This window comes from Sciurus vulgaris (assembly GCF_902686455.1).
Source record: "Sciurus vulgaris genome assembly, chromosome: 12".
Taxonomy (NCBI): domain Eukaryota; kingdom Metazoa; phylum Chordata; class Mammalia; order Rodentia; family Sciuridae; genus Sciurus; species Sciurus vulgaris.
In genome coordinates, this window is record NC_136473.1 from 54,617,912 (window position 1) to 54,633,161 (window position 15,250).

Genomic DNA, 15,250 nt, shown 5'->3' on the forward strand with positions numbered 1-15,250 from the left:
CAAGCAAACTATCAGTAATGAACCCAAAGTATTTACATGAAGAAGGAAAATAGAGAAACTGGGCAGAAACAGATTCATCCCTTAACACTTTGCTCTTTTTGACAGACTGATAGCATCAGTGCATTTATATTTACATATAGTTAAACTATCCGATTAAGTACACTGAGATTAAATGTTAGGTATTAGTTATTATCTATTTTGAAATCCTAAATTGTGGTATACTAATTAAGATAACAAATTTTGCATAGCAGACCATAGAAAACCATTGGAAAGTTCTGAAGATAAGTAGTGGTTTTCATCATCTAACACAATGCTTTACTGTATCCACAATGCAGGGGCAATGGATAACAAACGGCTACATATAAAAACCACGAAGAAGAAATTAAAGATGACTTGTGTAACAGAATAAGGTTAATGAGTAGTTGAGTATAAAAAAGGGGGAAAAAAATCACTGAAGTACTTTATAAAAATATTTTTCCTTATGTGTCTAAGATAGTAAGGAAAAACTTTGTACATCAGAATATAAAAAAGTTTAAGATAAAGTTCTATCATAAGCCAATAACTAAAATATATTTTTAAAAATCAGATGCTGAAAATGGGCACCAAAAATGACAGATTTACAACCTCCTTCCTCTAACAGGCAAATTAATACCTTTGTCCTTATCCAAATTACATGCTATTATGCTTGTTTCTTTTTTGTCTTGGTTATATACCTATGTAATTAAATGTTCTGGATATAAAAAAGATTTCATTTAAATCCAAGTATTACTGATGATTCATATTTTCATAGTTTAAACACATTCAGTTGAGATAACTAATACAAGTCTACTTGAATTTTTGGAAAATACCAAAGTATTCCTACATTTCATCTAGTTATACTAACTGCTATCAAAATCTTGAGTATAAAACAAGAATGACCATTCTACTCATAGACAATGTATGGGATAATTATATTAATGTAAAAAAGTTTTGCTGTGATAACACAAAATTGTTCTTTTCAGAATTTTATATTGAGAAGCCCATGGCAAACACTGTAATGCAAAAAAGGACATTTTAACATAAAATGGTATGTTAATTCAGCACAGTGTACTTCAAACAAGTTATTTTATTGGGTTAATAAGATTATGGGCAGGATTCAAGTCTGGGCTGTTATATGAAGACACCATTATTTGATTTCTGTACTTGGTTGAGAAATACTAAAAGAACCTTGATGAAAGTTACTCTTAAGTAGGGGTCAATGCTAAAACTTTAGCAGCTTCTGCCTCAGGACACACACAGTTTGAGTTCAGATCTATCATCTATACCAGTTTCTCTGTTTTGGTTATTGTCTCTTAACTATGTCACTGCTAATTAACAATTCTATTAACTTAGAAAGGAAGAAAACCTCAAATTTATTAGTGGTGGTTAAAATTAATTTTAGAGCTGAGTTTGCTCTAATTAATGGAGGAAAAGACTAGTCTGAATGAAAAGCAGTAATTATTATATTGTAGGCACAGAGTCACTCTAAAGATTTGCCAAAGGGAAGATGTACTTTTACTCAAATATTCATTTGAAGGATTGCTTTAGCTATTCTGGGTTTCTTATTCTTCCAGATGAATTTCATGATTGCTTGCTCTATTTCTGTAAGGTACGTCATTGGGATTTTAATTGGGATTGCATTGAATCTGTATAGCACTTTTGGTAGTATGGCCATTTTGACAATATTAATTCGGCCTATCCAAGAACATGGGAGATCTTTCCATCTTCTAAGGTTTTCTTCGATTTCTTTCTTTAGTGTTCTGTAGTTCTCATTGTAGAGGTCTTTTACCTCTTTTGTGAGATTGATTCCCAAGTATTTTATTTTTTTCGATGCTATGGTGAATGGGGTAGTTTTCATAATTTCTCTTTCTGAGGATTCCTCACTTATGTATAAAAATGCATTGGATTTATGAGCATTGATCTTGTAACCTGCCACTTTACTGAATTCACTTATGAGTTCTAACAGTTTTCTAGTGGAATTTCCTGGTTCCTCTAAGTATATAATCATATCATCCGCAAATAGGGATAGTTTGAGTTCTTCTTTTCCTATTCGTATTCCTTTAATTTCTTTGGTCTGTCTAATTGCTCTGGCTAGAGTCTCAAGAACAATATTGAATAGGAGTGGTGAAAGAGGGCATCCCTGTCTTGTTCCAGTTTTTAGGGGGAATGCTTTCAGTTTTTCACCATTTAGAATGATATTAGCCATGGGCTTAGCATAGATGGCCTTTACAATGTTAAGGAATGTTCCCACTATCCCTATTTTTTCTAGTGTTTTGAGCATGAAGGGGTGTTGTATTTTATCAAATGCTTTTTCTGCATCTATTGAAATAATCATGTGGTTCTTGACTTTAAGTCTATTGATATGGTGAATTACATTTATTGATTTCCGGATGTTGAACCAACCTTGCATCCCTGGGATAAAACCCACTTGATCATGGTGCACTATCTTTTTAATATATTTTTGTATGCGATTTGCTAAAATTTTATTGAGAATTTTTGCGTCAATGTTCATTAATGATATCGGTCTGAAGTTTTCTTTCCTCGATTTATCTCTGTCTGGCTTGGGTATCAGGGTAATATTGGTTTCATAGAATGAGTTTGGGAGGGTACCCTCCTCTTCTATTTCATGGAATACTTTGAGAAGTATTGGAATGAGCTCTTCTTTAAAGATTTTGTAGAACTCGGCTGAGAACCCATCTGGTCCTGGACTTTTCTTTGTTGGTAGGCTTTTGATGACCCCTTCTACTTCATTACTTGAAATTGATCTATTTAAATTTTGTATGTCCTCCTCGTTCAATTTAGGCAATTCATATGTCTCTAGAAACCTGTTGATGTCTTCGAAATTTTCTATTTGGTTAGAATATAGATTTTCAAAATAGCTTCTAATTATGTTTTGTATTTCAATCGTGTCTGTTGTGATATTTCCTTGTTCATTCCGAATTTTGGTGATTTGGGTTTTCTCTCGTCTTCTCTTTGTTAGAGTGGCTAAGGGTTTATCAATTTTGTTTATTTTTTCAAAAGAACCAACTATTTATTTTGTCAATTTTTTGTATAGTTTCTTTTGTTTCAATTTCGTTGATTTCAGCTCTGAGTTTAACTATTTCCTGTCTTCTACTACTTTTGGTGTTGGTCTGTTCTTCTTTTTCTAGGGCTTTGAGCTGAAGTGTTAGGTTGTTTATTTGTTGATTTTTACTTCTTTTATTGAATGCGCTCCATGAAATAAATTTTCCTCTAAGTACTGCTTTCATAGTGTCCCAAAGATTTTGATATGATGTTTCTTTGTTCTCATTTACCTCTAGGAATTTTTTAATTTCCTTCCTAATATCTTCTGTTATCCATTCATCATGTAATAGCATATTGTTTAATCTCCAGGTGTTGGAGTAGCTTCTGTTTTTTACTCTTTCATTTATTTCTAACTTCAAACCATTATGATCTGATAGAATACAAGGTAGTGTCTCTATCTTCTTGTATTTGCTTACATTAGCTTTGTGGCATAATATATGGTCTATTTTAGAGAAGGATCCATGTGCTGCTGAGAAGAAAGTGTATTCGCTCTTGGTTGAATGAACTTATGGCATTTGCCAGTAAATAACTGGAGCTGGAAAACATTATACTAAGTCAAAGAAGCCAGACTCAGAAGGTCAAGGGTCCAGTGTTTTTTGTCATATGCAGAGAGCAAAATAGGGGGGAAAAGAGAGGAACACCATGAAAGAAAAAGGGAGCTCAGTGGAGAAGGGGAAGGGAATTGGGGTTGGGAGGAGATACAGGAAAGGGAGGGACCATGGAATGAAAATGACCCAATGATGCTGTCAACACAGGAGAATACACCACAGTGAAATCCACTTGCATGTTTGCCTACAGAGCACCAATTTAAAAATACAATAAATAGAAGGAAGATCAAAGAATAGAGGAAGGGAATGGGGGAGGGAGAAGTGGAGGAAAAGAGGAAGTACTGAGACTGCAAACAGGTCAGATTCTATTCCATGCATGTATCATTATCTCAAAATAGAAAAAAAAAAAAATATTCATTTGAGTAAATGCTCTTTGTAAATGCTCTTTGTATTTCAATATGGCTTAATTTAAATAGAATTTAAAATGTCTCATGAAATACTGCTTTTGCTATTCACTTGCTTAGCTAACCCTGTCTACAGGAATGTTTATTTTAGCCTAGTATCAAAAGTAAAAAAGAAAAAAAAAAAACTCAGTAAGATCTGATATATTTGGAACTCAATTACAATCCATCTTTCCTAGGTTAAATAAAACATTAGAGACAAAATTAGGTACAAAAGGCTTTCATTTTATATATTCAGGAGAAAAAAAGATAGTTAACAAATAAATGTTATATGTCCTCCTTACCAATATGAGCTCTGTCAGATATGATAAGCCTCTTTTCCCAGCCTTCTAGACCTAAAAGGGGAGAAAAGAAACATTTTATCAAGCATTCTGGGTAACAGTTCTTTTCTTTTAAATCTTAATTTCTTAATAAACAATGTCTAAAACTGTTTTTTACTGAAATAATTACTTTTGGGTATTTTCTTCTGCATAGGAAAAATCATGTGTAACAAGTTTTCTTACCTGTCACTCCTTCAATATACAACTCATTTACTCTCTTATCTCTCCAAATGTTTTACTCTAGAAAACACTAGTCTAAATTCAGTTATATTCACATAAGATACTTCCAGGAATCCAAAAAGCAAACGGTAAGAAAATATTTTTGATAGATGTGGGGTGGGGAGTAGGTACCTAGCAAGGGAAGAAATTTAAGAGAGGGAGTTAATTTTAGGAATAGCATCCTTCCCCAAAAAATATTTAATGAAGTGTGACTAAACAAAATAGTAAACTTTTTAATTGTTCTAAAGTATTGTCAATTATTACACTGAATTATAACTAAAAATATGTATCTCCTCACTTAACTGTGAATATCTGAGAGCAGGGGTCATGAGTTTTCATAGTACCTGGCTCTTCATCCAACAAATGTTTGTTTAGAAAAAGGTGGTGGGGAGCTGTTGAATGACTAGAAAAACTAATCCAAACAGAGAATTTTCTTTTAAAGGCAGTACCTTGGTAGGCTATATCTGCATCCTAAAGATAAACCACCAAGTTCTATTTTCAAAACTATTTGACACTACAAATAATTGTAGGGGTTGAGGTGTAGCTCAGTGGTAGAACATTTGCCTAGTACATGATAATATTGAAGATTTGAGAGTTTATTCTGTAAAGCTTAAGGAAAAGAACCTCCTTCTCAGTAAATAATGTGCTAAAAGGTAAACCTTCTTAACAGTTGTTTTTGACATGTAAATATGCATTTACATATTTTTATATAGGGAATATCCTAATGAAAATATATCAAAGAAGCCTAGGAAAGGATACAGCATGGTGAAATAGGCCAGAAGGAAAAAAGGATAGGAAAAAAATTTTAAAGGAGAAAAAGAAGGGCAGAGACCAACATGGGAACCCCAAGTTGACCAACTTAGAAAACCCAGAATAGGACAGTTTTTGTGAGAAGGCAGGAGAAAACAAAGATGGAAGCAAGATAGGGTTCTGTAAAGTTCAATCCAGTTGTTAAGAACACTTGAGGAAGGACTGCTGCTTTTAAACCTGAACAATAAACTTCAACAACAGTAATCAGAGTATTTTAAGTCTGAGGTCATCTAAAGGGAAACTATACTAATGATTTTCCTCAATCATGAATTATTAATTATTATTAAATTCCCTTTACACCTCAAGGAGGTTGCTAAGTTGATCAGTAAAGGTAAAAATTCAAGGGTATTTCTTTAAAGGCAATGGGAATGGTTATAGTGCACAAAAGCATTCCCTTCATTTGGAGGAAAACAACCCCCTTTCATCTTGGGGTTGCAGGAACCAAAGGAGAGCTCTGGAACTAGGAAACGAGATTGTCAATGAGCAACTCATGACCTTCCTAGAACTGTGCAATGAACACACAGTAATTTCTAGATACCTTAAGATAAAGTTTGCAGGTGAGTAATGTGTCAATAAATCAGGACCTACACAAGGGCATTATGTTTCATTTTTTTTGTTTGTTTGTTTAAAATACTAATTATAATAAATGGAATTTAGTAACTGACACCCAAAAATTTGTTCTACAGTAACCACAAAATTTAAAATGTACGACAGAAATGTTACGTTTCTCTAGCATGAGATCCTAATAAAACTGTACAAAAAATAACAGGTTATCAATTGTACTTATTTTTTCATACCTTTTCCTTTTTGAACATTTTTCTCTGCTTCTTCAAACAATCCAGGTAGATGAATTACCACACCATTTCCTAGAGGAAAACAAATAACCCTGGACCTTGAACCTTAAAGGTAGACCTTAAACATCTGTAATTATAAAGTGTGTGTATAACATATTAAAATATAGACAGCTATAATAACCATCTAGAATAGAAGAGTTAGGGTACTTTGATTAATAAGGCATTCTGATTTATCAGGGAGTTACCACAGAAATACTAATGCATTTTAAACAATGGTATAATGTAAACACATAATAGATTATAATACACATAATTAGAATATAAAAGCGCTATAATTATACTCAAGTTGAAATTTCTTTAAAACAAAGTGAACCATTATTCTCAAAGAAACTATGTAGTTTTGGTCATGGTATACTCCTGATCAATGTCTTTCAAATTGGGGAATCATACTCTATTAAAATGATCATACAATCAATTTAGAATATGAACAGCATTTTTAAAAATTTTAAAAGTAGAAAAGAAAATATATTGTTATCACTTGTTACAGGGTTCAGAATCAAATCCTTCATATGGTGAGTCACAGTTTAAAGTGTTTAGAAAAGTGACTTGATGATTGAATTCTTCTATAGAATTAAGACTGTTAATGTTCTCAGATGCATGCAAAATAACCATTCCAGAAAGTATTCCTGCTAAAAGATCTGAAAGAGTAACAAAGAGCCAAAGTCAGTATATTCCAGAGGGTACCATGGTCAATGAACCTAATAGTGAGAAATGAAATCAGTTTTGATAATTAAAAATGAATAGTATTATCAATCCCCACACATTTCAATTTAAATACTTACCAATGAATGCAGTAACATTTGGATTAATTATTCCACTGGGTAAAAGATGAAAATCATATTCCACAGAATCTACAACAACTGTATGGCCAGCATTATTTCCTCCCTGAAATATAAGAGAAATTGAGCCTGGTAATAAATATGACAGATAATACATCTCCTTTCTAAGTGAATTAATGAATTCCTGCTTAGGTGTTAGCATCACTTAAGGAAGCTCAAATATTTGTCAACTATACTGCCTTCATTAAAGGCTTTAAAACAGTTTGCTTGTTTTCTATCCCTACTATAGTACCTGTGAGTGATTACCCTAAAAGGATCTATAAATTGGAGAGTTCAGGTTTCTGGAAGACAGGGAAGTCATATCCCTTTGTTTAAAAAAAAGAAAAAAAATTGGGGGGAATACAACTGAAAAAGTACATAGAACAATTTGTTCATTAGTCTGTCTTCGGTATTATGCAAGATATGGCAATCTAATTATCCATGATATTTTATTTACACCAAAAATATCTCTAAGATAAAAAGAAATAATCTAGCCAGACCTGGTGGTGCATACCTATAATCCCAGTGACTAAGGTAGGGGGATCCTAAGTTTGAGGTTGGCCTCAGCAACTTAGAGACCCTGTCTCAACATAAAAAATAAGAAGGGCTGGAGATGTAGCTCAGTGATAGAGTGCCCCTGGTTTGATTCCCAGGACCAGGGAGAAAAAAACGAGTTACTTCCGGGCGGGGTGGTACATGCCTATAATCCCTGCAGCTTGGGAAGCTGAGACAGGAGGATCACAAGTTCAAAGCCGGCCTCAGCAAAAGTGAGGCAGTAAGATCCTGTCTCTAAATAAAATACAAAAGAGGACTAGGGATGTGGCTCAGAGTGTCTCTGAGTTCAATTCCCCTTATCGCCCCCACAAAAAACCCAAGTTACCCTAACTTGATGTAAATATTCATATAATTCCCACTGTCCTTAAAATATGTCAAGCAAGCAACTTTGTGATCCGAAATTTGTGTTTTTATATGCACTTAACAACTAGGATGTTTCCCAAGTAATTCCCCCAAATATTGTTTTCCGAAGACTCTAATGAATAAATCAGTCTTCTGCATTTGGTTAGTGACAGATCCCCAGAACCTTCTCAACTCTAGATAATACAATCCATGGAGTCAAGGAATCTTTTATGTTCAGAACCACACTACAAAGCTATGATGTAATTTCCACTCTATGAAACTTTTGCCTACATGGTCAATAAAAAACAAAATGTCAAATTATAAAAGTTAGGTCCAAGAAAGGCTGAAAATATATGAGTGATCAGATAATTCTTCTAATTTTAAGTTATAAAGCATGAAGAAATACTTAGTTTTAAAAGTAAATAGCCAACTAGGAACATGAAACAACCTTAACACATTTGTTGTGACATTAAAAAAAAAGTCAAAACTGTATCTCCTGAGAATGACTAACTTGATTACAAGGCTATGTTTAAAAACATGAGTTATTTAATTTTTATGGAATCATCATGGATCATGAATTTATAAATACACCAGAAAAACAGATCCAGTTAAAAAACCTTCAGAAAGAAAATGCTTATCTACATTATTTTTCACAGTTTAAAGTAATCTTTGCTTGAAGACTAATATACCTCATGTATTTATTTAAAAAAAAATCTAACACACTTGACAGTTTGGGGCTACGTAGTCTACAAGATGGCGGGTAGAGGGCAAGACAAAGATGACAGAGCAAGAATTTTAAGCAACATCTCTTTCAGATGATATCAACAAGGATACAGATGAATTTTTTTTTTTGCTTTTTTTCTTTTTTTTAAAGGAAATGACTGTATATGATACATATTCCAAAACGTGCAGAAGCATACACAACAAAATGGGAAGTCTTCTCATATGCTTGTTACAAGGCAAACAGTTAACACAAGTTTTTGGTGTCCCTCTTGAGATACTTTATGCATAAAAAAACACATTTATATATTGTTGTATTCTATATACACAAACAGTAATAGACTATATATACCTGAGCAGCTTGTTGTTTTTTTTTTCCCCCCACTGGGGATCAAACCCAGGGGCTCATGCATGCAAGCATGCAGGCACTCCTAGACTTACTTTATGTGTTTAACAATTTCTAGAGCTCAATTCATAACCTTGCAAACAGAACCATCCCATTCTTTTAAGGCTGCATTATATTATTTTGTACTTGGATATTTAACAACTTATTAAACTAGCTCCATAACATCTGGATTATTTCTAATCTTTTGCCATTTGAAACAATGTTGCAATAAACATCCTGGTATATATTTTTATTATTTACACTTAGGCAAATTTATCACGATTCTCGTAGAATTCTAAAACATACCAAAAAAATATAGTGATTTTTTTTTTCTTTTTTTGTTACCAGGTATTGAAACCTAGGCTTACCCACTGAGTCATGTCCCCAGCACTCTTTACTTTTTGAGAGGGTCTAGCTAAGTTGCTTAGGGCCTCACTAAGTTGCTGAAGCTAGCTTTGAACTTGTGATCCTCCTGCCTCAGTTGCCCAAGTCTTTGAGATTACACATGTGAGCCACCACACCTAGCCAAACATAGTGATTTTAATTTAGGCTTACTGAAATAACTCACGAGACAATTGTTACCAGTATTTTAATTGTTCTTAATCCTTCATACCAATTTAGCCTCCAAAATATTTTACATATGATTTAGAAAACCTCTCCTAAACTTTCAGGAAAAAAAAATACTTTTAAGAACATGAAGCTCATTAAGGGAAGTGCGAATTTGATATAATTGCATAATACTAAATTATTATAAATCACTAAATTTAACAAATCTAAACTAATTATTATAAAAGTATTGGTGACTTTGAGACAAGCAATAAGTTCGATATCCCTTCCAAAGTCCCAAAATCTGAAAAACTGAGTGCTAACATGATGCCACAAGTAGAAAATTGCACACCATGAAACTATTTCATGCACAAATTAAAAATCTGAAATCTGAAACACTGCGGTCTCAAGTGTCTTGGATAAGGGATGTTCAACCTGTGTCTAAGCAAAACCAGTTTTTAAAAAAATCCATCATTTACCTAATATAAAGAATAGATTACTCTATATTAGGATAGACCCTTAATGTAAGGTTCCTAATTTGTACAAAATTATTTTTACAGATACACTAATATAATTATTTGGCAAAGCAATTAATTTGGTAGTGCATGACAATATTTTTGTTGTATAACAAAAGCCTATTCTCTTAAACATTTTCACAACCATAAAAGATGATGATTAATATAGATGGACAGATTTTCTTTTTAAGCAGATGATTGTGATAGGTAACTCTAGGGGGATAAATTGGCTTAATTCCTTTAAGTTTGTCCAAGTTAATACACAATTTAGGTTGGGAAAGTTCAGCTATAAAAGACAAGAAATTATAATTTGATATAAGTCTTGCTCACTCAAATATTAACCAACATTTTTCAATAACCAATATCACAGGATCATTTTATGGTTTAAATATCATTTAAATTGCTTAACTGAATATGGTTAAATATGTTCAGAATAACCCTAGATCATTCTATTAAGGACTTAGGGGAGAAACTGTAAGTGCTTATTTACAACTGGTCATTAGTACCCCGTGGGGAAGTTGGGGCATGAAAAATTAATCTTGAAATACAAACTATGTACCCTTCTAAGGAGTACTGAGATGAAGTAGAAGGAGCACTAATAAGGAATTTCTTGATGAGGAAATCTATGTATTAATAAATTTCAGTACATTGCCATATTTCATAAAATACAACAGATGAAGCTTCAAATTTGAAGTGCCTATTTAAATGCTAACCTCAACTATTTATAGATTGTGTGAAATTGCAGAATTGACTTTGGGCATTCAGGACAAATGACCTCAAAGACTGGCTATGCTGGTCCAAGGAGAGGTCACATCCATTAGCAATTAGCAAAACAAAGAGGCTCCAAATACAAACACCATTGCTGACCACCACCTTAAGCTCCCACCTACAAATTACAATGGCAGATGGAGCTGCTTCCCACCTGGGCAACTTTACCCAGCATGTGCAGGATAAGCAACAAGGACATGCTTGCTTAATCATGTTTAATGATTCCGGGAAGTAACACTGGGGAGGCCAGATTGCATTCCATAAAATGACAGAAGATAGTTTGTTGCTGTCCTGCTTTTAGAGTTGTACTCTTCTCTTCTCAATCCTAATTTTCCCTAAACCAAACCTGGTAAGTTATACCAACAAAAGCAGTGATCATATATTCATATTAACAGTTAAATGTAATTACCTCTTGCTGCTTTGCTAAATTCCTATAACTTACAACCCCAGACACTCACACAGCATTGAACAAATACTTTAAGTATTATAGTTACATGTTCTATATTACTTAACTTAAAAAAAAAAAAGTATATTCATACAAAAAGTGGAAACAATTAAGGTTGTCTTCTGGTTCCATTGAAATATGGCAATGTACTGAAATTTATTAATACATAGATTTCCTCATCAAGAAATTCCTTATTAGTGCTCCTTCTACTTCATCTCAGTACCCCTTCTACATAGTTTGTATTTCAAGATTAATTTTTCATGCTCCAACTTCCCCACGGGGTACTAGTGACCAGTTGTAAATAAGCACTTACATTTTCTCCCCTAAGTCCTTAATAGAATGATCTTAATGATATCAGTAAGGAAAACCTTTTCTTAATGATTCTTAGATGTCTCAACTTTTTGAACCATTTTTAATTTTGAAATGTACCCTCCTCCCAAAAAGCCCAACAGAAAGTAACTCCAAAAGTGGTATGTGGCAAGTTTGAGGAAAAATATATGCTTTTGGTGCCTTATATAATGTTCTTATGTGACATCTCAAGAATAAATGCAGACTGTGGAACCAACCTAGATGCCCTTCAATTGATGAGTGGATAAAGAAGCTGTGGTGTATATATATATATATATATATATATATATATATATATATATATATATATATACATACACAATGGAATATTACTCAGCCATAAAGAATGATAAAATTATGGCATTTGCAGGCAAATGGATGAAATTGGAGAATATCATGCTAAGTGAGATAAGCCAATCTCAAAAAGCCAAAGGAAGAATGACATCGCTAATAAGTGGATGATGACACATAATGGGGGGAGGGAAGGGTTAGTGTTAGGGTTAGAGTTAGGGTTAGGGAGGGGGGCAAGTATGGAGGAAGGAAGCTCTGTATAGAAGGAAAAGAGGGGTGGGAGGGGTGGGGGGAAGGGAAAAAATAACAGAATGAATCAAACAACATTACTCTATGTAAATTTATGATTACACAAATGGTATGCCTTTATGCCATGTACAAACAGAGAAACAACATGTATCCCATTTGTTTACAATAAAAAAAAAGAATAAATGCAAGTTAATTGTATTAACATGAATCAATACATGAAACAAACTTTAACTCATGATAATCACAAAATATGCTCTAATATGGATATTTATTTTACCAATTCTCTTGTACTACTATTCATGCATTAAGATTAAATAAAGAACACATGCATAGCATGTGCAAGAACCTAGTTTCAATCCCCAGCACCCAAAAAAAAAAAAAAAAACGAAACAAAATCAACTACATAAAGTATTTTTAAGCTTCTCATGACCAAGAAAAAAAACTGTATACGAAGGTACAGCTATGTGAAATAAATTGGAAATTATGAGAAAAATAAAAACAAAAGGCAGAACTAAAATTCTATGTTCTCAAAACTGAAAAGCAGTTTCTGATATAACAGCTTTCAAAAATTAATACACAGCTAATTTTCATTATTTTAATAGAATTAAAAATCATAAAAAAAAAACTTAACTCCAAATATTCTTTCCCCAAAAAAGCACTAATGGTCTACAGGTACATTAGACTGTTGAAAAACAATTTCCAAATCTAACAACCCTGAACAAATCTTTCCTCATACCTATCTCTCTTGATGAAATTAACTCCAGGTCAACTACAGCTGTTGAACAGTTTCACCCCTCCTCTTCCCCCTTACTTTGCAAATCATAGTAATCATCCCCCTAGCCCAGTGATTGATCCAGACAGGGAAACCTGATCCAACCCAAGCCAAAGAGCTCTTCTCCCTTGGGAATTTGAGTCTCATTAGCAAAGAAAGCAAGAGTTAAAATGCCAGTCACCACCTAACAGAAACATCCCAAAGAGAAAGGCTACCAGTTCTGGCCTGCTGAGATCCCAGGAGTGGCCTTGGTCTCCAGTCACCCTAAGGCTGGCCGCTCTTTAACAAACAAATCTCCATCTTGCTTAAGAGAAACTTTCTACTGTTTGCAAACAAAAAACTCATATGATTCACAAAAAGAAACTCATTACAACATAGTATGTGTACACCTGGTTCTCAGTGAATCTTGTATGAGTGATGACTGGAAATAAATGATTAAATGCTAACTTTTGTTCACATTTTATGCTGTCAAGGACAATATTTTAAAACATGATACTGCAGGATCAGGGATAACTGTATCTAGTTACTGTGTAACTGCTGTCAGTTTTTCCATGCATGCTCCTTTCTTCCTAATTTGATGCTACATTTAAGTCAGTCAGAAGACAAATGTTTTAGATTTTCTTCCTGGCTCTTCAGAATCAGAGGCTAACATAACCAATCTTAGACCAAGAGCTCCAACAAGGAAATGCTGATATGTGTAAGTTTCTAATTATAAAGTTTCATGGATCCAGGAGAGGTTTAAAAAAAAAAAAGTTTGGAAGGAAATGAAATTAGCATGCAAAGATGATTTTTCACTTTTAATTGCAGTTGTTACTGGGCCAAAGTTGTTACTTTGGCTTCCCCAAATCTCTCCCTTCTTCATACCAAGAATGTTCAGGCTGTAAAAGAGGAGATGACCACAATGAACAACCTTTTCTGTGTTATAAACTGAAAACAAAAGCATCTTTTACAGCCAACAGTAGTGGCCCAAGTGTCAAGAGCTAACAATTTCATGCACAAGGCCCAGAGGCATTTTCAGTCCACTTAGATTTCTAAAATCCTTCTGTATCTTTTCTTTGTCCTTTTTGCTCTGCATACGCGAATAGCATACTGTAATCACAGAGCTCAAAATAAACATCAATTAAGAAGTCAAAAAGTTGCCATTAAGGGTTACAGCAGAGAGCAGCTATGCCTAAGACTTCATACCCCTGAACTCTCTCAGAAGCCAAAAAACAGTGCTATTTCTTGTCTAGAATCTTCAAGTTTCTTAATAACCTAACATCTTTTGAGTCAATGCTTATTACCTATGACGTTTTCTTTGTAAAGTTTAAGAACTGGACCTCCCCCTTTCCAGACGAAACATTTCACTATTCACCCAAACTAAAGCAACTGTCAACTCACAGCAATAAAGGACCAAAAACCAAGAATGACTCTGCTCTTTTACGAAGGCATTCATATAACTGCAATTAGCTTATGATTCCAAAGTAGATCAGGTGAAGTTACTACCAGTAAGTTGATCAAATTAAACTACTGAGCAGTAACCAGACACACTGGATGGGAAGTGAAAATAAATACAGGTATCTGGATTTCTTTTCTGAAAGACAGACACCCAAGTGCACTGTGCAATTATTGTTGAAAGGCTTAAAGATATCTTCTTTACATTACTATGGGTTACCTTCCAGTTTCACACACACACAAATGTCACACAAAAGATGACACTCTTATGTACACTAATTTATAAGTTAAACTGCAATTATGAAACAACTTCTCACAATGAAAATGGAAAAGGGCATTGCCTTGAAAGATCTTAGGTTCCAAATAAAAAAGTTTTAGACTATAGGTACCAAACTCTAACCTATATACTCACTAAACCATGATCACGGATGAGAGAATGCAGATGTATAGCCAAAAAACTGTATAAAACCCACGATGTTATGCAGTTTTTTTTATAAATACTTGATGAAAATTCATTTCATCATTATACTCATGAAGGCATTTTCTTAAAAACCCTGAAACTGAAGTACTTTCCCCAGTAAGACGATCGCTTAAAAAAAACCAACACTTTCTTTAAAAAGGATTTTAAAAGCTTGACCTAAACAAAAATCCCATTTTTAGAAATTTCATGGGGTCTCTGATATTTTTGAAATAATTTTATTACACTGAAATAAATATAATTAGCCACTCCATCCTGGAATCTGATAGCCATAGAAATTCACTTTCATTC

General features: G+C 33.5%; 1 protein-coding gene across 1 annotated transcript in view; it reads right to left on the minus strand.

Moving 5' to 3' along the window:
* The window catches only part of ADSS2 (adenylosuccinate synthase 2), a 43,985-nt gene that overhangs the window by 24,369 nt on the left and 4,366 nt on the right, over positions 1-15,250 (minus strand). The window contains exons 2-4 of the mRNA XM_079107448.1: positions 7,076-7,178; positions 6,237-6,305; positions 4,375-4,425 (exon numbers count right to left, since the gene is read on the minus strand). Coding sequence (XP_078963574.1) covers positions 4,375-4,425; positions 6,237-6,305; positions 7,076-7,178 — 223 coding nt within the window. The remainder of the gene's footprint in view (positions 1-4,374; positions 4,426-6,236; positions 6,306-7,075; positions 7,179-15,250) is intronic.